At 35.4% G+C, this 25,832-nt stretch overlaps 1 protein-coding gene across 26 annotated transcripts in view; it reads right to left on the reverse strand.

Annotated features, from left to right (window-relative positions):
* The window catches only part of Esrrg (estrogen related receptor gamma), a 601,476-nt gene that overhangs the window by 206,621 nt on the left and 369,023 nt on the right, over positions 1 to 25,832 (reverse strand). For 14 of the 26 annotated variants that reach the window (XM_046438414.2, XM_046438420.2, XM_046438413.2 and 11 more), the window contains 2 exons: positions 11,648 to 11,822; positions 11,095 to 11,213 (listed from right to left, as the gene is read on the reverse strand). The exons of 10 other annotated variants lie outside the window; for them this stretch is intronic. In XM_046438414.2, the coding sequence (XP_046294370.1) occupies positions 11,095 to 11,099 (5 nt within the window). In that variant the 5' untranslated portion in view covers positions 11,100 to 11,213; positions 11,648 to 11,822. Of the gene's footprint in view, positions 1 to 11,094; positions 11,214 to 11,647; positions 11,823 to 19,731; positions 20,161 to 25,832 lie in introns of those variants that run through there. 2 more of the 26 variants (XM_046438427.2, XM_046438412.2) reach the window with 2 other exon arrangements.

A 25,832-nucleotide genomic window follows, 5' to 3' on the forward strand; every position in this document is an offset into this window, starting at 1 on the left:
GAAAAACAAAACAAAAAAACAATTTAATTTCTTTGTACTTCTAAGGAGCCTATAAATACCTGTAGATACTCCCTGAAGTTGCCAATTAAAAAATGAAGCATTTCCTGTGATTGTATTTAACTTTTATCAAGAACATGGACAGGTTACTTGTATTTTTTTTGGTGCATTATAATTATATCTAACAGTGGGATTCACTTTCACATATTCTTAAAGGCACACATGTGCCCAGAACCTCCCTTTTCTCTACTCTCCTCCTTTCCCGTGGTCCCCTCCCTCCACTCTGTTAAAGTCTCTAGACCAGAACTGGTTACTTTTAATGAGGCCATGCCCATCACCTTTGTCTTTTGCTGTGCTAGAGGGGGGAAAAATTACCCCCACTGACTCTATGAAGAACAGACTGATTTCCAGGAATAGATAATATAAGAAGAATAAGTATCCATCCCTATTTCTAATTCTGTATAAATGTAAATTTGGGGGCTTTTTATTTTCTAAAAGGGGTGTGTGGATAGGGGGGGGCTTTGTTGTTTAATGTGAAGCTAGGAAAAGAGAGCTAGAATGTCACAGGACAAAGTGTAGGACTAGGAAGAAAGACTGGATTAGGAGAAACTCAGTGTTGCCTAAGTCATCTGAATTTATTTGATATCCTTGAATTTTAAAGTTTCTTGACTAGGGACAAATATATTACTTGATGTTGGCCAACACTTTCAAATGCAGATAAAAAGGAGTTGAATCAAATTGTTGTTTTTATATATATAGAGAGAGAATTTTTTTAATTAGTATTTATTTTTTAGTTTTCGGCGGACACAACATCTTTGTTTGTATGTGGTGCTGAGGATCGAACCCGGGCCACACACATGCCAGGTGAGCACGATACCGCTTGAGCCACATCCCCAGCCCTGAATCAAATTGTTTTTGGAAAGACATTTCAAATAAAATTTTGTAAAATTTAAAAAATAGTATGTTTTTGGAAAAAAATGAAGACATTACTAGTTACCTTTAGAATGAGCAATGCAATTCATATTTGGATCCAGATATGATTGTTGCTTATTTAAATGATGCCTAGAGCTTCAGTGGCCCCCACAAGATGAATTACATTTACTTTGCAACTAAATTGAATTTATGGTTAGAGAAAACTAACCCTAAGAACCTAGTTGATTCTAGAATGTAAAACATCAAGTGCCTTTCTGACATGTGGAACCAGGGGAAATATTAATAAACATATTCTCTTTCTCATGGTTTTAAGTCAGGTTTAAAAATTAAATAGGCTTAGTCGGGCATGGTGATACATGCCTGTAATCACAGCGTCTCAGGAGGCTAAGGCTGGAGGATCAAGAGTTCAAAGCCAGCCACAGCAACTTAGTGAAGTCCTCCTCTCTCTAAATAAAATACAAAATAGGCTGAGGATATTGGCTCAGTGGTTAAGCACACCTGGAGTCACTCCCCAGTACCAAAAAAAAAAAACAAAAAAAAAACTCTAAACTAATAGCATGATTTGTATATGTGTATTAATTCATAATGTAAAAATGAGAGTAGATAAAAAAATTATAAATTAATTTAATTATGAAGCCCCATCACCTGTAACTGATACTATCCTATAATGATGGAAGAAAGAACACAGGAATTGTTTATTTAAAGTCTGAGTGCTGCCAATTCCATTTATAGTTCCAAACCTTCATTTACAATTTACAATCATTTTTATACAAACTAGCTCTTCCAAGACTTCATGACAATTATAGCCTCATAAAACTATCTTGTTAGATACAAAAATGCCAGTAAGTCTTTAAAAACCATTTTTTAAACTTTCCTTATTTCAATAAAGAGCCTATTTTAGCATAAATGATTCATTTCACTCAAGTCTACAATTTCTTCAAGTATTTCTTTTTTGCTTTCGTCAGGTAATTCCTAGGACATTATAATGCCTGTCTATATGGTTTACATAGATACAAATCCTACAATGTTATACACACATTTCTGTTTGAAGACTTTCATTTAATATTTAATATGTATATATGTACATATATGTATATACATATGTATACAGATGTGTATGCTGAACCAGTAACAGTGTTTTTTTGTATACAGTAGCTAACAAAAATATTTTGGTCAGCCACACATGCAAATAAAACAAACAGAATTTTTTTTATGTCTAATAGGAAAAAAAATCTGTATAAATTATTTTTTCACTAAAAAGCCAAACTGTTCCCACAAAAAGGGACACACTGTTACTTCACTTCTGCCAAATTAATGCCTAAAAAATATACATATAACATTTTATCAGTTTCACTTATGTTGATAATTCTGAAGATTCCCTACCTGAAGCCATCCATATTTTAAGTGCAAAACAGGGTGAGTGCTATCTCGATCTAGATAAAACTCATTGGTTTGCAATCTACACAGGGATCTATACATCTAAATCTATATGCAAAAGGATGCTTTGGTGCACTAGAAGATTCCAAAGCACAAGGACTGAAGGAGTTCCAGGATCCTTTAGTTCTTCCCCCTGTTGTTCTTCTCTTTTCCCTCTATTTATTTATACTAGCTACCTAAATAATTCACACTGCCGTCTTTTCAGCCTGAATGTTCCTCAGAAGAGGCCTACAATGAGCTATTGCAGTCACCAGATGGACTGGTGGATGCAGCAGGAGGTGCAGATGGCAAGGCGCCCGTCTGAGGCTGCTGCCTGGGCATGGACTGCCTCTTCCTTCCAGGTACATTATCATCATCCTAACACTGAGCGGTGTGCAGTTTGGGGGTGGGGTGGAAGTGGGGCACTGGCAAATCCTTTACATGCAATACTAGAAGAATCATAAATTACCAGCTGCCCTCTCCCTCTCTACCCCCCACCCCCAACAACCCCCGATGTTTTATGCTGTTACTTTGCTAGTAGATTTTTCTTTTTGAACACTATGGGGAAGGTTTCAGAATACATATTCAGGCACTATGCATACGGATGCATCTATTTCAAACATTCTACCTCAATTGTAAAAAGTGAAGAGAATTCAAGGGAAATGATACAGGTAGAGTCAGGGAGACTATGGGGGAAACTAAGTACTTTCACGAATATTTTTTGGGGGAAAAAAGCACAAATGAAGAAAATATAGGTGAGAGGGCTCAGCTCCTGACTGCCCAGCCAACCCAAAGGGAAACAGCCCTTTGCATATATGGAATGGATGAGACAAAAACATATTTTGATAGCATTTTGGTGCTGAAAAAAATATAAGCTATATCCAACTGAAGATAATTCTTTGTGTTATTTTTCTAGTGTCATTTCTAAAAGTGTGCCATTTCCCTACCAAAGTTTGTAATCCTATAGTACCATAACACACACACACACACACAAAAAAAAAAATAGCATGACATGTCAGTTGCGATTGGAAACTTGCAATGTCGTGATGCCAGGCTATCATGAGACAGCCATTCAGTGACATGTAGTATAAATTTTAATTGAGCATAAGCACTTGACAAAAACTCTCCTGAGATATTTCTGGCATATTCTGATTGGCAATGGTACCATGATACTATGATTTTAATCCTTCTATAAACTTAACTGATGCCAATATAAATCTTATTGCCTAACTTCTCTAATCGTCTAATTATAAACATCTAAAAATGTGAAAGACAGTCATTTTAATGACCTGAAGCAAAGCAATCTGTATCTTAAAAAAAAAAAAGTAAATACATAAAACACCTGAATAAAATGCATCCACTTATGAGATGCTGCAAAGAGAGAGAGAGAACTGCTTTGAATTCAATCTTCAAGTCCTCAGGCAAATTGAAATCCCAGGCATTTGGGAACTCTACCTGGCAGCTTTGCAGGAGTGCTGGACAAAGACAATAGCTGAGAGATTATCTCAAGATTAAGGGCAAGGTTTCCTTAAAAAACTACCTTCAACAGTCATTTACTTTGATTAGAAGGAGTTTACTAATTCAAACCTTTCCCTCAAAGTCAAACAACATCAACTTTCTTGAGTTCAAATAAATCCCCTTTGCTTTCTCTAAACCTGGGAAATACATTTTCTTAAAAGATCTTTGAAAACATTTTTTTTTTACTTCTGTTACCATTCTAAAAGACAAAAATCAAATGCAATTAATTTCCAGCATTCTAAGATTTAATGATAACTTTGATGATCAAATTTTCAAAGGCTTTTCTAAGAGGGAGAGTCCAGCCCATAAGGCTGGGAAAGCACCCACAAGGCCATATTTCAAGGGGCTGGGTGTAAGGCAGTGGTAGATCCCTTGGCTGGCAGGGTCAGGCCTTGGGTTCAACCACAGCACCAAAGGGGTGGGTGGGGAAGATGGGACTTAAGATCCAAGACCCCAATCACATCCCTATGGATATAATGTAAATGTAAACTTCCTTATGTGGTCATAATGCTAACTTCACTTCAGTTCTACAAAGGCGTAACCAGAGGGTTTATATGGAAACTTCGATTTGCTTAAGTGTTACAGTGTTATGTAAACAATAACACTACCCAGATCCCTGAATTTATATTCTCAAGACTGGCTCCTGTTTAAACTGGAGACTTACATATAAAAGGTCTCATTTTAAAATATTTTACATGCACTCATCATCTTTTTATACTTTCATTGTTCATTTCAAGATTCTAGTGCCTAAGACAGTGCCTGCATGCACTCAAATGTTTGGGTGATTAAGAAAATGCACATTTAGGCACTAAATTGATGACTTTAATGATTTTGATGCAACATGAAAAGTTACTATAAGCAATCAATTTGACACCAGAGAGCTGGCAATATAAGGAATATATTTCAAAAATCAATCTTAAACTGATATGTTCTAAACCTGATTTCATTAACTATCATTAAGCTATAATCCCACAACACAATTGATGTTTATAACAGAGGTACTTAAAAATACTAAACAGAAGGGAATGGGCATTTTTCAGGCAGAAAGACACTAGAAGTCAAATGGTATTAAATCAATTTTCTAAGATAATAACTGTGAAATTAAAATACAAGTTTCAGAGTTTATATATTTCATAAATATTTGGATATTCTTGAGGATATTCAATGTGCATTAAAATTGCCACAATTAATCTATAAGAAGTGTTACTTTTATTTATTTTTTTTCTTTTTTGTTTTATTTTTTTTTAACATACGATTTTTTTTTCTTTCTTTTTTTATTGGTTGTTCAAAACATTATAAAGCTCTTGACATATCATATTTCATACATTAGATTCAAGTTGGTTATGAACTCCCAATTTTACCCCAAATACAAGAAATGAATTACAGTGGATGGGTTAGAGAGAGAAGATGGGAGGGGAGGGAGGGGGGATAGTAGAGGATAGGAAAGGTAGCAGAATACAACAGTTACTATTAGGGCATTATGTAAAAATGTGGATGTATAACAGAAGTGTTACTTTTAAAATAAAATTAGTAGCAAAATCTTTTTAAAAAAATAACCATTTTAAAATACCAAACAGTAAATATAAGCAAAAGGTGAAGGACTTAGTAATTACTAAATTTAGCTTAAGCCTTGGGTATAAAGCGTAATAAAGGCAACATATATTACCAAGATGCTGCTGAAAGAAAATGATAATCACAATTCTGATTTTTGACACGTCAGAAATATTTTTAATAAGGGTACATGATCCATCTTATATAACTGTTTATATTTGAACATATTTTTGAGTGATCAAAATCAGTATAGTGACATTATATACACAGGCAGAAAAATCTCTGCACATGTTGAAAAAAGAGATTGTTAATGTGTGCGCAGGTGTGTGTCTGTGTGTATACAAAATACAATTTCTCCAACTGATTGAATTGTTATTTCCTCATTTCAGACCTCTTACTGGATGTGACCAAGTCCCAAAGTTTCAAACCACAGATTAGTCTAAACCTAATACAGAAAACAGATATTCAAATTTTAATCTAATATATAACATACACTGGATTTAGTATAAATTTAAGAGAAACATGTTAAACACCACCTTTATCTTTCCTAAACAAAATACTGATCAAGTGACTCAGATGCCATAAATTTTATAAAATGTTCCATTTGCTAAACTCCTGCAAACCCCGATATTAACTGTGATTTTTTTCTGCCAGCTTTTTTATTCATAAGTATGTAGTAATTATATCTTTCAAAATGGGGGGTTGAGGCGACATGTAATCTCTAATGAAATTACTTAGTTATTTTTGGTTTACTACTTAGGTAAAAATAAAAATTATGTCATGTAATTAAACATAAAAATATAATGAACCAATCTATATTTTTTTTACATGGGAGAAATAAAGCATATTAAATGATTATCAACTTTTAATTTGTAAGCAAGGACAATAGCTTTGCAATATTAACCCATAATTGTGGTTCAAGATTTACCCAGGTAATTTTTGCTTTATTTTTTCCCCTGGAAGTTCTAGAAGGATTTTCTCCATAAGTTTTGAGCTTATAGTTTAAAAAAAGAAAGCCAGAATGAGGACAAGTTCCCTCTCCTGCCTCCTCCACTCCTAAACAGAGCCATTTACATAGCCCATTGAACACTGTTTAGTAAACAAGCAGTGTACAGGTCCAAAGTGGCTTCTATCTTCCAGTCCTGCAGTCCTTTTAAAAGCAAGGCAGGGGTTCTGTTTTTAGTACACACTTTGGTTCAGTGTTAATCCTGTTTTATGTTGTTCACACCTGCTGCTGACTAGCAGCCTGCTGATGGGTTGGGGCTCATGCTGCTCGGAGAAATCCCACTAACTGAGAAGCCGGACAAAAGCTACTGTACAGAGCTGGAAACAAAGGCTGATCTGGATCCAGGAGAAGCAGACCCCACAAAAATATCACCTCTCTTTTAACAAATAAGGCTTTGATGTCCCAAGTTAGCCACCTACCAAAAAAAAAAAAAAAAATCAACCAATTGCTGTTTTTTGACAGAAAGACTAAACCCCATTGAGCTATTAATATTCCTGAGCTTTTTATGTCTTTTGGTAAAAGTGATGCAAATACAGCTTAGAAATGTCACTCTGATTAGGTATAATGTGTGAGCTACTACTTTGTGTCCTTACCAAAAGAATCTGTATTTAAACATAATTAATTTAAAATACTCTATAGCTAACCTCTTTATTCATGGATTTTTATAATCAAAAGGAACAGAGAATATACATAGTCTTCCATCAGTGGCCACAGTGTGGCCAGGACAGTGACATGTATGCTAAGATTGCTCTCCTCCCAGTGCCCCCGCGCCCCCTGCACCACATGTGCCTAATAGCAAACATCAAAAGGAATGATTTCTTTTTTGATCTTAGTACCAGCGATAAATCAAATTCAGTGCCACAGACAGGGAGGGGAAAGCACTACTAAAGGAAAACTCCAAGTCTGACAGTGGGACCAGTTAGAGGCATCCACTCAATCAAGTTCTAGGAACTGATGCCCACCCTCCTCTCCAAAACGAGATGTAAGCTGTCGTGGGCTTACCCAGAGTGACAAGAACTTACCCAGTCCTGACGTGACCCCAAGTCAAGATGCACTCCGTGCTGACATTTCCAGCAATGCCACCAGAGCCCCTCCCTCCAACTTATAGACAGAGCCAATTTCTTTCCTAACTGGGAGCCAGCTTCTGCCTGCAGGTGGGCACTGAAAGCTCCTATTGGCCCGAACAGGCAGCTCCGATTAAGGAGCTTCACATCTGGGGGGTCAAATGGTGGCTCTGGGATCATTTTATTACATCTCTTGAAGCCCCTTTCCTGACTGCAATGGTCAATAAAGCATGGACAGCTCCAGTGCCAACTCGGGGAACTCTGCATCTGCCTACTCCACAGTGGTGCACACGTTTCAAGGAGTACAGTTTTAATACTTCTCTGGGGGAAGCAATGAAAAGCGCTAACTAGCATATTAAGGTTCTCATAACAAATGAATGTGAAGATGAAATATTTGAGGTGTTGGCATCTCTCCCCAATTTCCTTTGAAACTTTACCCTCTGCAATGTGCTCTTTGGGTGGTGGGGGGGTGTCAGTACTATTTCCTGACACAATGAGGCAGCTGTCTTGTTTGTGGCCAGCTCTTCTTCAGAAGATGAAAAAGCATACACAGATTCTCAGAAGCAGTTTAGTTACCACAGGACGAATACTAGATGAATGTACAGTGTTTTCAGTGTGTGCAAGACACTCTACTTGGCAACTCTCTACTGGTGTTAAACAAAAAGACACAGTTGCTAGAAATAAATATTACAATATATTTGCAATAATTATAGATAGAATTCAGGTGTCTCCCATAATCTGATATAACCCATCATAAAATAAAAACAACTTATTTCCCACTTTATTATGAAATACGAAGAGTACAGAAATAAATTCAATTATTGGGTTAAATCCTATGAAATTGCTGATATTTGACTGCTTTTTTTGACCTACAAAAATGGCAACTTCATCTGAGTCAACCTCATATAATTAGAATGCCATTACCTTCCTTCCATGCCAAGAGGAAAAAAATAAAGCCCAATATTTTGACAGTTAATTTTATGATCCTAAACTTTTCTATTCATAATACCTCTAGTTTGGGGGAGGATTCTCTTTTAAATATTAGTATCAAAATGAGAGAACTTATCTACATATATTTTAAGACTTGAACTTGAGCTGGGCGTGCAGTTCAGTGATAGAGCATTCACATAGCAGATGAGGCCATAGGTGAGAGCCACAACCCTCCCAATCCCACCTCCACCAAAAAAAAAAAAAAAAAAAAAGAAGAGAAGTTTAACCTAGTAAGGCCTTGAACACACAGGCCTTACTAGACAAAATCTCATTGCAACCAGATTTTTTTTTTTTTAAGTAAGAACATTCACATAGTCCGTGGAGTAATTAAAACACTGTGCACCTTTTGGGAAAGCAACTCAGCAATACCATATAACATAAGAGCAAAGGTTTCATTCCAAGTGCTAAGACTACATAAGGATGGAATATGATAGAAAATCTTTTCTTTGAGGGCCTGGCTGGACTGGAAATATGGATGATATTTTTTTCCTAATGACTTTGTAAGTTTGCTCAGGACAGAAAGATTTCAATGTATCAGATGCTTTCAGATCAAATTATATTTAGCGTTTTCCATGTAGTACTGGTGACACGGTGAACACCCTCAGATAAGAAAAAAAAATGAGCAGTCTTGATCAAGCTACTCCACCTGCTGCTGCCTCCCAGCGCTGCTCCTAAGCATGCCCACTTCAGAGGAAAAGTTAAGACCACCTTATTTTGATTATAGTGCTTTCCTGAGGCAGGAATTTTTATTTCAGTTTGAATCTTAAACCATTCCATTTCCAGCGATGCATTTTTATGTTTACAATTGACATCTTCATAAAAGAATGAAACCTTTGAGCGACAGCTCAAAAGCATGAAGGTTGCCTGCAGTAAGTACTTAAATTATTTTACACCTAAATGGAGCCCAGTTGTTTTTAGTTAAAATTTAATAAACCTTAAACTGATGACCTTTTTTTTTTTTCCACAGAAGGCCCCGAGTTGCAAAAACGAACTTTCCAATGAAATATATTTTAAGGAACTCGTGCTGAACAAAGGGCTATTTAAAGCTGAACGCTTTGTCAATTTATCAGCTTGTGAACATTCTGTTCCCGAATTCCCCACTGCTCCTGAATGTATAGAACGGTGGTGCCTCGCTTAATCGAATACTATTGATTCGAGTGTGTCACAGTGATCTCATTGAGAGTAATCAATAGTAATCCAAAATCAATCAATCTGCTCTTGCACTATCATTTATCAAATCTGAATACGCCAAATTATTTGTAGGCGTCAAATTACAAAGAGGAGAAAATGGTAGAACTGGGAAAGTTAATGGTTTATATTGAAAAGCAAAACCAATCTTTCTCTCTCTTTAAGGGGAGACATCTTAAAATGAACTGCTACTTGGAAAAATACATTTATCTTCTAGTTAAGGCATTCTAAATTTATAATTAATCTCATCCCACTCCTGAAAAAAAAAAAAAAAAAGATTTCTTTTACAGTTTGCCAGTTCAGCACAACTGTTCAAAACTGAGTGATATGCCCAAACTTCCCATAGCACACCAGCATTTTATAAGTCTGATAAGCTAAGTTTCAAATGCCTGTCACCCATCTGCTGGAAAAACAAGGAGACTCGACTGACATAAGACATAACTGCATCTTCTAACATCAGAAATGATGCCTAATAGAACTGCAGTGGAAAAGCAAATGCTTAATTTCTCCAGAGAATGTCCAACATAGATGTACCTGCTTATCAAAGATGCTGCTGTTGATGCTGAAAGTTCCTTTATCAACACATTCACCTGTAATTTAGTCAAAGTAAAAAAAAAAAATCCTTCTATTCATTACAGCACATTTTAAAGCACCCCTCCTATTTAACTTGCATGAAAATAGGCCCAGAGTGTCTAAAACATTTACTTTTGCTAATGTAAAAGTGTTGGCATTTTACTTCATTCCTGATAAGCTGGTGCCAGTAGAAGTGATTATTCTTTTCTTATTCAAGGCCTATCAGCATTTCGAAAAGCTCTCTCAATCTTATCAGGTGTATGAACAGCACTGTTACTGAAAACAGTTTGTACTGCTCCTCTCTTTCTGCCAAGCTATCTGATAAACCCCCAACTAACTAACTGTATTTACACACAATCAAACATAAGTTGTATCTTCTATGCACTCTTGCCAGGTTCCAGTTTGCCATAGGTTTTTCTGCTGTGACATTAACTTAACAAAAATGTCAGCTTCGAGTATCCCAAACTGACAACAATCAAGAAAACACTATAAAAGCACTCAACTAGAATGCACAACAAACAGAAACAAAAGAAAAACAAATATTAAAAGTTGAAGGCAATCTCTTTGGAATTCACAGGGAAAATAACATGTACTGTGTGTGCAAATATGGCTGAATATCATGCACTTACCTTTTTCCCAAGTAAATGATCCTTTAGCACAACAGATTAATAGAAACAGAAATTAAAAAAAAAGAAAAGAAAAGAAAAAAATCGTGGGATTGAGGAGGGGAAGGTGTACAGGGAACTGTTTTAGAACTGAGCAGGCAATTCCCCCACATTTCGGATAACCTCAATGTGAACGCACAGAGGTTCTACAATGCAAGCAAAGTAAGACAATAGACAATATCACCGAACTTACCCCATAAACTGAAGACAAGATAGAAAGCAAGGCTATCACATATGGTGACCACATTCTCAGGATAGATTTTCCAATCATTAAAACCCTCATAAATGCTCTAGACATTAAAGTTTTGTTCACTATAAGGAAATAAAGAAATAAAAAAAATACAATTTGAGTTTTTAACCTCATTATTTTTCTTATTCTTCAGACTTAACCAACTGAATAGTTTAACATAAAAGTATAAAAAAAAGACCATCATCCAGATTAACATAGATATCTGTTCTCCATTTCTATCTTATTAAAAAATGCTCAAACCAGTTGGTGGTCCCTAGGAATGGGGAAACACAACCTCTTCTAGGGGTAGTACTTTGGAGCATGAAAAACAACAATGACATTTCTAGAACATGGGAGGCATCTGAAATTTACGTGGACAACTGGGTATCAACAAATTCCTGACCCTAAGGAAAGGATTCTCTGCTTGAGCTTGTGCACATAAATTGTCCATTTGTTCCTCACCTCCCTCTGCTGAATAGCTAGGAGAGAACAGAGAAAGGCGGCCACATGCTCCCACCTGAGCCCAACTCCTGATGCTGTCTAGACTCCAAGAACAGAGGAGCCTTCCTTTAGATGTGTAGAGCAATAAGATGAATTAGCCAAGTGTGTAGTTCAGTACAATTCAGCTGACGGCTGCTTTCCCATCTGTGACACTATGGTGCCATGACTGATGAGGCAGGTCTCATTCAAGTCTATGGATAAAAGGGATGCTTCTGTCATTTCACAGGACCCAGCACCAACTGTATACAGTCACTTTCTCACAGGAAACAGACATGGTGGTTCTCATCAACCATGTACACCTTTCTCTTTTTCTGATCATCAACATTCAGTTACAATAGTCCCCCAAATATCTGATCTGGATATTGTTTAATAGACTAATGACTGTAAAAAAAAAATATCAGAACGTTCTTTCACTTGTGGAAAAAAGAATACAATTTAACATGACCACCTAACTTTTTTGGAGAAGTGAAAATACTACAATAAGGTGGAATTATGGAGGGCAAGGGGCAATAGACTGAACAACCTCACATTTGATTTTTTTTTTCCTCTTAAAATTTAAGTACCCCAGCCTCTGTAATTGTCTACATGATTTACTAGTTTTGCTAACTCTGGACAAAATTTTGGCATATATGAGTAGGCTGCTTTAATAATTTTTTTCAAAGCAAAGTAAATTCTTATAAATATTGTCACATATTAGCTGCCTTGAAAAGTATACCTTTTAGATGCTTCAGTACTCATTGTGAGTATTAAAAGGAAAGAGAATATATTTAACAAGCCCTTTGTTTAAATTCTCAAAAGCCATTAAAAATGAGTAAAATTTTTCCAGAGTAGATTAAAAAGGAATTATCCTTTGCCAAGATAAAATTCTGATCAGGAAGGGAAAAAAATAGTGTATTTCTGCCTATTTTTTGTGCAGAAATTTTTGCTCTATTCTTGATTTGATTTTTTAAATTCATCTCTGTCTTGGGGGTGGGGTAATTAAATAAGCCACACTTAAAAAAAAAATTTGTTTCTTCCCCAGAAAATGTGTGTAAAGTGCTACACAAAGCAAGCTTTCCTTTCAAAGTGAATCCGCACCCTCCCAGATTCTCCACTTCTTTAAGTTTTTATTTGTTTCACAAATAAGAGCAACTGAAGTTTACCAAGTCAGAGCCTTTGTTTTAACATCCTATTTTACTTCCAGGGTGGTAGAAAGATTTGAATGAGCTTCAGTTATACAAAACTCATTATTCCCTATGCTCTCTGTATTCCTACAGTTAGATTTTAAAGACAAGTAAGCAAGCAAGCTGGTTTTCATTACACTCCTACCAGCCATCAATCTCTGATATAATGTGAGGATTTATTGGTAGCTTGCCTTTTATTTAGTACCATCTTTACCAACTGTTTTCGGAGAAGGTGTATGATGAAGCAAAGTTAAATTGACATGTCTGTGATATGCCTGACAGTCCTCAGTATGCCCAATATTAATTTGTTTTCTTTGGCTAGGTAAGTGCTGCCAAAGCATATTACACATAATCTGTACTTCCAATCAAAATGATGAAAGGTATATATGTAATTTTGTTTCACTCAAAGCAATATGAGAAGGCACACAGGACTGTATGTTACAAAAACAGCTTTTTATAATTAAAATAGAAATTCAGTTTTCTTTTTTTTTTTTAAGAATGCAATCTAAACTTAAGTAGATGCCCCATGAGTTTGAACACTATACTAAGTAGTTATGAAATTCTGAATGCCAAAAGCTGGTATTTTCAATTACTATATTGTGTGAAAGAATTGCATATAACCATAAGTTGTATTTCTAATGGTAGTGTTGTGTTACATATCTACAGGCAGACGCACATATGCACAATTAATGAACTTTAATTGAGCAGTGATAAACCAAATTTTTAAAAACTGTACCTTTCTTTTTATTGACTTGCTTTAGTAGGTTACCTTTCAAATATATGTGCCTCACCATAAATTTAAATGGCATTTCATTTGAAGAAATCAAAACATAAAAAGCAAGTTTCCTCCAAACATTTAAAAATATTTTTCAAAAATTATGGGCAGGATACATGTATCTAAAGGTCTAAACCCTCTCAATTCAATGGTTTTAGATACTTCATTATAAAAAAAATACTTAGAAATATTGTTCATATTTGAGAAAAAGAAACATCTGTACTTTTGGAAAGAAAAAGCAGGGAGGAAAGATGTGTTTACTAAAACTGAATGGAAATTATTTTTATTAGCTGAGGTTTCCTAGACCTTAGAAATTATAAATCTAATAGGAACTTCAAACAAGAATAAAAGGCCAGGTAAATCCTTCAAAAGACAGAAGGCTGTCTCTTACCACCTTCAGATAATAGGGGAGCTAACTTTGATCTGATGGGTGGTACAAAGAAGCAGTTAGCACTTTTTTAAAAACACAATAGCAGTAAATTTGCTAAAGTGTTATGCAAACAAAGGTAGGAAATGAAGCTAGGAATTTAAACAAAAATATAAAATGGGACAAAAATAAAAGAATAGAGCAATTCTATAAGTGTTTTTTTCCCAACAATCAGATTTATCAAAGTAAAATCAGAGACCTCTAAACTTACCTCTTAGAATCAAATTAAATCATTGTGAACTCTATGATGTATTTTATATAAACATAATACTTATTAATTTTACATATTTGCTTTTAGCAAAAGAAAATAAGCAAATGACATATTTATTTAGTGTAGGCAAATTAAATTCACATTTTGCATTTTTGAAAGCTCCTATGCTTTGCATTAAGATATATTTGTCAGGCTCAATTGTACAGGGAAAGATGTAGCCAGAAGCTAGTTCAAATTTTTTTCTTGGATATGGGCCCAACCCATTAAATGATAAATTTAATATCAGTAGTTTATTTCCTACTTTACAGTTTATTTATGGTTACTATATAGTCAATACATGAATGAAAATAATTAAAATTATTTTAAGTCAGAAACAAATTTACTTACTAGGTTACCAGTTACCTGTCTAATATACAGTAGTTAAATCAATTCAGTTTTAAATCAGACTTGGTAAATACCTGAAATACTAATTCCAGGTTACAATTATGCCTGGCAAATGTAACTGACCACAGATTAGTATTTTGAGATCTACTTTATTATACAAATGTACATGGACAATCTTAACAGCACACCTATATGCTACAAACATCCCTTTCCCCATATATATGCATATTTCACACGCATGTTAGACATGCACATGAACACACTCGTGTGTGTATCCTATCTACTGCTTTGGATTTATTTTAATAATCATGGTATAGATGATTTATATCCAGATTTACATGGCTCTGGAAATAATAATCAATGGCAAAACATACAAAATGCAATAAGAATGTCAAGCCGCAGAGATGCTTGGTGTCATCCCTGCACTATCAAATACACACATAAGTATGATTGGAGAAAGAGAGGCTAAATATTTCACTGTCAGAGAATGTAGAGAACTGCAATTCATTTCTATCTCATGTGCTTTAGGACAATGACAATTTAATACAATGCCAGTGGATGTAAAAGAGATAAAAACAGAACAAACTGGACCAATGTAATCAAAGATTTTCTCCAGAGAGCTGCCAAGGGCCAGAGCTCATATGCACTTATAACAGATCAACATTGCATTGTTTCTCTTGCCCATGAATTTGTGATGAAGCAAAATTCAGAGCAAGGCTTATCTGCTGCATTGACTTTAAAGTTAGATCATGATACATTAAATGCTTTCCTCTTCTTTCTAAATGCCAGATAGCTGGTTCTAAAGTTTATGTGATATTAATTGGTTTCATAAAAATCATTGCTATTAATTGCCACTTGTATGAAAGTATCAATCATAAGCATGTATTTTAATATCTCGTATAAAATAATAAAAAGAAAAACCTTCAGTGCTGAGTGTTACTTTACAAGTAAAACAAAGAAACATTTTGTTTAGTCACTAGCCGAAAACAAATGTTGAGGAATTTTTCACAAGTGATACAGACTTGAGATTGGGCATTATGCCTACCTTCCAAAAGAACCGGCTTCTTCTTTGTCTGTAATTCTGGCAGGAGTGAGGTATTGTGAAAGTATTGTTAAATAGAATCATAGAGAAGTTAGCTGCCCTCTTTGATGAATAGCACCAGGTATCTAAAATTAATTGCAAAAGTATGGCCCAGCTAATGAGATGGTCCTTATCTTTTCTCAGCACAGGAAGCACAAGTATTTTTCTGCTGGCTCAATATTTTACAAAAATGCCTAAAGTGTTATTAACTAAATAAAAGCCTGATGAAAAGACCTCAAAGATACAAATTGTCATAAATTCTGAGATCTGGAAAGGATAGAGTTAAAACTGATTTCCTACATTATTTCCTTTTTAAGCTTGAATTTCTAGTCTTGTCTTTTTTTACTTTGAAAAGAACAACAACAAAAAAAAAATCTTTCCTTCTATTAGCATTATTAAGAGCTGAATCACAATTTCATTCTTCATGATGTGGTCAGTATATATATCACAAGTCAGATTAAACCAAAGAAACATATCAAAGGCCGTCAATTTAGAATATATAAAAAAAGAACAATGATATCTTATTGGGGGAAAAACACTAGAAAAATGATCATCCATGCAAGAGAATTAATGGATATCCACAAGGGCTTTGCTAATAACATGGGTTAATTACCGCTGCAACACACTAGGCTCAGTAAATAAAGCAGCAGTGCCATAAACACATTAAGATGAGAAACCATCACTATAAGAAGAACCAGCCAACACCATCACCCTTGCCTCTGCCCAGGAAATGGAAAGCTGTCTCCCTGTAAAAGGAGGATTTTTAAACTCACCACCAAATGTGTATAAGGTAATACACAAATACCCTAACACAAAGGGCTAGTAAAACATAGGTGCCCATCACTAACTCACCACTCCCATGTAACATTTATTCCATTAACTCAAGAACACTTTTCCCCCTTACTTCAAGGAGAAAAATCGTATGTTACATAACAAACATCGTCTGGTTCTTTCAACTATATATAGTTTGGGACATGTATTATGGATATTTAATTCTTAGAAAAATAGAATTGCTCTGTTCAATTTACTGATGTAAAGATTTCAAGATTCTACAGCTCCAGAATGCTCACCCCTAATTGCTGCTGGTTGTCACTTCTAGTAATGTACAGAGAAATTGTCTGAAAACACCACCTACCTTTTAAGGCTGCAGGTGTTTTTAACAGATAATATAGAGAGGAAACAGGAAGAAAAGCAATAGGAACTCCAAGTGTGGAGTTGAAGTATTCTTTCTTAGAAAAATAAACCTGAAGTATCTGTTCATAGTTTTCAAATAATATCATATCTAAAGTGACTTGGGCAGACTCCTGTCTTTCGTTCAAAGATAGTGTCCAATCTGACTTAAGCTTTCTCTTGTTGTTGTTACTATATAGATTTTTTTCCTTCCTGTCTATTTTTATCCTGTGTATTTTGACATTATAGTATCACTTTAGAATAGTTGCATTTCAATCAAGTTAGCTTTTAATAACAAGAGTTAGAGCAGAAGGGGGAAAAATCAAAACCCTGAAACAGAAAGAGTGAATCATATAAAATAAAACTTGCGTTGCCCTGAGCAGGAATCTTAAAACACGCAACTGTTAAATGTTCAATGTCTGGATTTCAATGATCAGGCTGAAATTTACTAAACTGCTCCCTCTTTGCCTTGTCTGTTTTGGAGGGTTTCAATTGCCTTTCCTTCTTCCAACAGCTGTGACAACTGTTAAAACAGTCAGTAAAATTAAGTCCGCTCTATAATCCTGTAGTCAATGTTACATTTTAATCAGAGGTTGAAAGGGATTCATGTGATGAGCACACTCATTTAGAATGATTAGACTGACACATATGTCAGAATGAGCAGATATATTATTTTCATCTATTTATGCTATCAGCTATTACTGCTATTAAATGTGAAACAAGCTTTCAAATGTTATGTTCTTTAATGTGCTGGCACATGTCCTAAAATTAAAAAAAAAATAGTTAGAGGCTAACATTCTAAGCTCTTTAAATGGTGGTCAATAAATTGTATGAATCTTTTTAACAGCCTCCAAACCAGAAACTGTCCAATATTCAATATTTTCCTCTCAAACTGCATAACTCTGGTTTCATTTCTATGTATACACACACGTGATGGGGTTTAACCCAGTACAATTACTATGAATATTAATAGCATGTATAAATTCTGTGGTTTATTAATTGAGACAGAGAGGCAGATGCGTGGCTTAGCATTGGATCTTTCTGTCTGTCCAGTGAACCACGTAACCATCAGAACTGCATCCAGACAATAAATCTGTATTTTTAAAAGATGACTTTTAATTGAACCAAAAAGAAAGCTAGTTTGAATCTTGCGCCAAAGCCAAAAGGACATGTGCCCTGATTTCATTTAAATGCATCTGCTTTAAGAGGCTTATCTAAACTAATTATTCAAATTAGCTATAAGAAGTTAAATTCAAGGAAACTACTCTTAAAACAAGGCTCTGGGAGGTTTTGAAAGTTGATTTTGTTTATTTATTTAGGAAAAAAAAGTTCAGACCCTGGGTGAGCTTTAGTAAGGCATTCTTCTGACATGAAGACATTTCAAATTCTGGGATCCTACAGTCCCAGGTGCACTAACCTTCAGGCTACAGTTGAGTGGGCAGTCCTACCTTTGTTTATCTTTCATTTTTATTTTCATGCATTTTAAGGTTGCTTCTTCCCTTGAGTGCTTTCAAACTGATGCAACGCAGGCTTACAGTATTTCAGTTCTTCCTAAATTCATCTCTGGGCTAATATCTCCTGTATGAGTGTGCATGTGAGTATGTGTGAGAGTGTGCGTGTGTGTGAGCGCATATATATGTGCATGCTCACACACACACTCTTACACTCAAACATCCAAGAGCAGTCACTGACACTGCCAGTCACTTTTCATCTCTTACTTAATTACAAAGCAATGCAATATGCAGTCACTAAGGACAGCTAGTGGACATCTACCTATAATGCACTACCTCATCTTCCAGAGTTTTATATTTTCTTCACAATCTATAGAGAGAAATGTTTGCCAAGAGCACTCTTTTCAGAATTATAGCCGTTGGTATTACTGTAATGTGAAAGCAAAGCAATATAACTGACTCAACAAAAAGAGAGATAAACCAGTGACAGCTCCCGTGATACACTAATATTTTATCTTAACAGTGAGTTGAAATTAAGTTTATGACCTACTCATTTACACAAGAATGCCTAATTTACTTCCCTTACCCCCATTCACTCCCCCCCATCTTTAATAATCTAAATATACATTTCTAGTGTATAAAGATATTCATAAATACGAATTAACTGCATATAAGAATGAAAGTACTTTTCTCTGTTTTCTGGACACAATATATGGAACATATCCACAATCTGAGCATTGTCTATTTAAGGGGAAAATTTAAAAGTCACCACTGTTTCTTCTTTAGTTTTTTTTTTTTTCCCTTAAATATTTATAATGTGTGAAAATCTCATGTTACTTAATGGACTGATTTGTCAGTTAAGTGCTGATTTAACACTAACCATGCAAATAACATTATTCTAGCTCTGAATTGCATAGGGCTAGTTTTTAAATTGTTCTCTGAAGGAGAATTAGTAAATGTGCAATTTTGCCTCTAACTCTGCGCGGTAAGAAATGACAGGGAGCTGAAAATATCTGTCAAACTGCAAATACATAAGAGGCACTCAATAGTATAAATCATTTTGAATATTGTATTTTAAAACATCTTTCCTTGGGAAAATGGGTCCTAGTAAAAGATGCATTTTAACAGTTCACTAAGCATTTGTGCCAAGTGCCTATTCTTAGCACCTGAATAAGAAGTGACTGTCACACAGCTGTTTTACTGACAGTCACTGAGCTTTGCCTCAAAGGTAACATTGTAGTCAGAGAACAATTCTCGACTTACTGAATTAGGAGATCACCCTCGACACAAAAGGCATAAGACAGACACAAACAAGCACTCGTGTGCACACAAAATACCCAGGGCATTACCTGAATCAGTGTGCAAAGATACATTCCGTTCACCCCACACGCACTCACCCCCATGCTTGAGTTCGAAAAGGAAAGAAAAAGGTACCTACTCTTCTTCGTAGTGCAGGGAAAAAGATTCAGGAAGGCAAAGTTCTACCGAATCCATGTGCGACCGGCAACCATTATTTGTGCACCCCAGCTATAAATCAAAGTTTCCTTGACAGAGCACAGTGCAATTAACACAAATGTTCTCCTGGTGACAAGCCTATGGGCACAGCCAGTTGGGACCAAAGCTCTCACACTCTCCTAATCAAGGACTTAAAGCCCCGATTGGAGCTTATTAATATGAAGTAGGGCTTTACATATGCAGTCCCACCGGCCCAGGCGCGCAGCCGATTGGGGGGCCTCTGCCCAATCAGGAGGGAGGCGACGGGAGGCTGCACGAGCAAGCGGAGCCAGGCAGGTAGGCTGGGTGCAGAGAAGGAACTGAAGGGGGTGAGAACTGAGAGTGGGCAGAGGAAAAGCAAGCCAGGACCGGAGCGAGTGAGACGCTCCCAGTAGATACCCTGGGCTTTTTTTTTTTTTTTTTTTTTTAACCCTCTTTTTATTCCCCCGCCCCCCTTTTCTGGGAAGCTACAAAAGAAACATAACTAACTTAACTCTCTAAGCACTGGAGGGATTTGTCTTTGGTTTTCTAATCTAAGATCTATTTCGCTTTGAAAAGAAGAACTCACGCAGACTCTCTCAGTTAATATGAGCAAGGATTCTGCGGAAGGTAGAGAATTAAGTTTGTCCTGCGGTTGGTTGTTTGTGTTATTAGTCCACCGGGGGCGGCGGCTTCTATAGTGTTGTACTTTCTCGGTTTCTTCCTAATCGTGTCTTTTCCTGCTGTCCTGGTATATAATGGGTATTTAATTTTTTAAAAAAAAAGACATTCTTCTAAATCATTGCAGCTTGTGAACTGGGATCCTCGTCTCTAAGGTGAAATGCAGTTGTACACAACTATAGAATAGGAAATAGCTGGTAACAGTACCATTTAAGAGAATGCTATGTAAATTACGTTAACATTTCTGTATCTGCTCCAGGGTACTCTATATATAGATATACAATGCACAGTCTTTCAAAACAAAGGTAAACAATTGTGGGACAAATTGGCCCCTTTCAGTTTCCAGCAGGAGTCTGGGGTCTGGAGGGTCTTTAGTGTGCTAAATGTATCTCAATGTATTTTGACAAAATAAAGACTGCAGTTTTTGTAGGAAAAGCTTTGCTATACACTGCATGAAAAGTGTCCTTAATTGCCTACTTATTTCAATATAAGCTTCCTAACAGGGAGACATATATCCATATATATGATTTTATCTAAAACATTAACCTTTCAAATAAAACACAATGTACTAATTTACGTATTTGTTTCTATACATAATATATACTACATGCTTTTAAAAAAAAAATCAACCCACATTTTATAAGACATCACACAGCCTAGTCACTATAAGAAGAACAAGTGTCCAACAGATAATAATTTACCAAACTCTGAATTCTCAGTCAAAAGTGTTGGGGGAAAAAAAAAAAACACCAAGAGAATGTAAGAGGGAAACAAGGTTTTTCCTCTTAAAATCATGTAGAGTGTGTTTTTAATTTCCATATAACTGAGAGCAGGCTTAGGTTCTATTTTAAACTACAGGATTTTTTATACTAGTAAATGCACATTGGAATAGATACCAGCTATTTATGGCAAAGAGATAACTGCTACCTTATAGAGAGTGGAAGACCCACAATTTTAATATAATTCAGCTCCCCTGCTTACCAACCTTTTGCATCTTAAGTCTTACATGATAGAAATAGTATAATCTTTGAGATCAAAATAAATCAGTTCAGATATTCCGCATGTGTTAAATTCACTAAATCAGAACTCAGCTCTCTCTCAACCCTCTCAAATTTTCTAGGCCTTTAAAAAACAAAACACTAAAATAGAACAGCCACATTAAAATTCAGAATATAAAAATGACAGACATGATTTGGTCCCCCCGCAGAAAAAAGCAATTTCCCTGCCATGTATTTAGCTATATCTAAGATATGGGCCTGATTCCTTTATTTGTGGTCTAAATGCAGGCAAGTTTCTAGATCAGAACTCACATAGCAAAAAAAAAAACTGTGCTTGAGAATACTGTATAAAAGCAGGTAGTAAAAGCTTAATTACCAGTGGCATTATGCTGTCTATATTGTTAAATGTGAACTCTGCAATTAAGATGTAAATTTGGTTGTGAGCAGTGAATTAAAAGAGCTTTGAGATGTAGAAGAAAATCCAAGCATTCTGTAGACACCCAGGGAAAAAAAAAGATTTGTCTATTCAATCTAAAATGAGACATGTAATCAGTTTACAATTAAAAAATAAATAAAAAAGGCATTTTGCAAAAGAAACATGATTTTTTTTTTCTAAAATACAATCAAAGAAATATAGAAGCTAATACTGCATTAAAAGGACAGAAAAAAATCTTTGGTTCATATGATTACTATCTTGATTTCTGAATAAACTAAAATCCTCAAGGTAATTAGAAGATCCAATTGTACACATTTTTAAAAGATATACCCCCAAACATTTAATCATTATTTTTATCTAGGAATATTTCTTTAAAAAATAAAAATTATTTAAAGTACTCAACACATATAATGTACTCAATAAACACTAAGATTTTGCACTTGTGTGGCATTTTATATTTAGCTTCTTTGCATTATCATGCTGTAGCAGAACCTGTTTATTAGTCCTTTGAAATGGTTTTTTAAAGACAAGATTTGTAGGCAATTATTTACCGATGCATCTTAAGTCACCACATTGTCTAAGAGTAATCTTTTATTTTCCAGAACTTTCTTATTTTCCTTTGGGTACTTATTTGCCCTGATTAAGAGCCATTTGACTTATCTGGTGTGTATTATTAAAAAATATTTAGACTCATGTTCACATGTCCGTCTGTTTTCTGTGTCCACAGACATACATGCACAGAGCCATCCCCCTGATCTCTCACTAACCATATTTCATCCTTGCAAGGTACAGTGTTCAATGAGCTGGCTGCTTTGTGAATGACCAGAGGTGCACTAGGTGTATACGGATGAGTCTGTTCCCCTTAGGAGCTAAGGGTCGCTTGCATAAGTCAAGGACCTAAGATCCACTTACTGTCTTGAATCCAGTTTAACCAACTTCAGATTTAAAATGATATCCATTGCTCTAAACCTGCAAGACAGCTTTAGAATATTTTATAAACACTCCGGCTCAAGTCATCTCCAGAGCCTTTCCTAGTCAGTTTTCTCACTTTGAATGAGAAAGGAATGGATAATCACAGAAAATAAAAACACCATGGGCAGTAATGAACTTATGCCTTCAAAAAATCTGTTATAAATAATTTGGGGGCGAAATAGATAAACAACATGGAATAGACATATATTGTTAATCAGTCTATACACTTCACAATCTTACCACAAGGAGTCTACCCAAATCAGGAGAAATTGAGCCAGACAAAAGGACCTCTTCTGACTCTTTCACAAAGAGTATAAATAAATTAGTTAATACCAGTCTGTGATGCACCAGGCCCTGAGTCTAAGCATAGCTTTAGCAGTCACAAATAGCCAAACAACTTCATCTCCAGCTAACACATAGGCATCAAGCAGAGATTATACTTCATTTCCATTTGAAAGACTAGAAAGGCAACCAGCAAAACTCCAGTGGAAACAAAAGGTAGATTCCTCTGAGTCGTGTATACCAGAAATGTTACTGCATTTTAGCCAGAATAATTGCTTAAAATATTCTGTGAATTCTTATGTTGGTAAAGGTGATGAGAAAAGCAGTCTTGCTATTATTGCATATTAGTAACTATTTTTCACTCTCACTTTTTCTGAAAATTAATAGGATGAGTCTATATTTAAATATTTCAAATCCATCACTATTATTGTGAAATAGTTTCATTTTATATTGCACATTAATTATGTGTTAAATATTAAAAACTAAACAAGGCATCACAAGTTTAGATTTTTTTCAAATTGCCTTGTAATCTGCCTTTACAGATTTTTCCTCAAGATCCTAAACCTTTGAAAAGCTGTTTAACTCTTTGAAACGTTCTCCCTGCTGTCTTTGATGTATCATGTATGGTGTAATATATCATTCTACAAAAGCAAACCAAAACTATTACAAACCACTATCTTTAACTCCAAAAGAAAATCCACAATGAACATCCCTGGAAAGGGAATCTTAAATGATAAGCAAGGAGGCCTAGATACCATATTCTCTTCTATCTCTTCTTAAGCTGTGTTGCTTTGGATAGGTCCCCTCACCTATCTGTCCCTTTTCCCCTCATCTACAAATTGCATTTTTTTTTTCTTTAGTAGTATACGAGATTTAACCTAGGGCTTCACGCATAGTAGGCAGGCACTGTACCATCAAGCCACATCCCCAGTTCTGTGTTACTATGATTTCTATTGGGCTATAAACCTGCTTAAGAACATACCTTTCCCACCAAGAACATGCAGACTTCTAAGTCAGGATGACTACTTTATATTACTACCAAACCTCTATCAATTCATCATATCTCATTTTCTGTTGCCTTTCATTTCTAGGGCACAGGCTTTGATATTTAAATTATTGTCTCGACTGGCAAGAAGCAATCATTTCTGCTGAAAGTGATTGGTTCCACAGAAGCCCTAATAAAAACCTTTCCTTTTGACAAACTTCTTGTCCTATAAATATATCCCATTCCCAAATTATGGAGTCTATATAAAAAATGCCCATTCTCTGGGGAGCAATTGTGTCACCTCTGTAATACACCAAACTCTTTTTCCTAGTGTTCTGTGAAAATGGAAGTTAAAACAAAAAAAATAAAAAAATCAGAGACAGAGAAACTAATAGAGGCAATTCAGTTTCTGTTTAATTAATTCAGGATTATTTCACTTTCATTTTGTCAAGCTAATAATATACATGGTGAAATGTCAGTAAAAATTAAATTATAAACTACAGAAGCTCCAATGGGAAAAGTGACTTTAGATATGTTGTATTTCCAACAAACTTACCCTAGTAAAATATCAGTTGCATTTTATGGTATCTTGCAAGCTTTCTATAATCTACCTGGCATGTATTTACAGAGCAATAGTTAACATGTTGAGATTATATATTAATAAATGAGTTGCAGTTATATTCTTTCCTGAATGTTAAGCACCACGAGCTAAATGCAGAAAACATTCAAGGTCAATGTCCCATTTTAGACCTTTTCAGGCAGCTGTAATATTATGATAATCAAGCTTAAAATATTCCTATAGAAAGAGTAAATTAGCCTTTTCACTTGAAAGATGATTATGATAAACAATAAACCAAAGAGAGGACAAAATCCCTATTTTTAAAAGCCATAAATTGTTGACTCAATCATGTGTGTGATAGTGTTGTCCAAAATAAAGGGTAGCTTACCTCTGAGAGGCAGGAGGGGGAGAGAAGTGGAGAACAGAGGAGGAGGGGGAAGTGGTACAAATATGACAGAGTTCAGAATAAGCAATACATGGTATGATACCAGTAGAATGATCAAATTATCCACCTTAACCACCCCATTAAACATAAAATATATTTGAGGATACAGACACATACACACCTCCAAGAAACATCAGAAAATCACAGTTTGCTTTTTTTTTTGCAGTGCTGGGGATTGAACCCAGGGCTTCAACCATACTAGGCAAGTGCCCTACCACTGAGCTACATCCCTGGCACCAACACAGAGTATTTTTTAATGATGTGTATGGATGTTCAACGTAATTTGAAAGCTATCTTTTCCCACTGCTTCCGTTAACCCCATTGTCCACGTTTTCAAAGAAATAGTTAAAAAAAAAAAGAGACGGGTAAGATATTCACATATGGTGTCCACATAAACAAGTTTAAAGAAGCTTACACTTTGTTTTAGATATCACAACTGACATGCTTCTAAGGTTCCATTTTATAAATGAATGTGTTTGATAAACATCTGCTTCCCCCCACCAAGGCTAATTAATTAAGTGTGTGTGTGTGTGAGACACAACTGGCAGAAGTCAGCAGACTATAAAAGGACACACAGGAAGGGGCCAAGGCCAGTTCTGAGGCATGCCTTGGTTTCCAATTCCAGTGATCTGGGGTAAGACTTTGGACTAGAGTCATTTCACTCATCTAATTCTCAGTTTCCTCAAATATGAAATAGGAATAAGGAGA

The sequence above is a fragment of the Marmota monax genome, unplaced genomic scaffold (assembly GCF_021218885.2).
Source record: "Marmota monax isolate L192 unplaced genomic scaffold, Marmota_monax_Labrador192_F-V1.1 WCK01_AAM20220418_F8-fsc00118, whole genome shotgun sequence".
In the NCBI taxonomy this organism is placed as follows: domain Eukaryota; kingdom Metazoa; phylum Chordata; class Mammalia; order Rodentia; family Sciuridae; genus Marmota; species Marmota monax.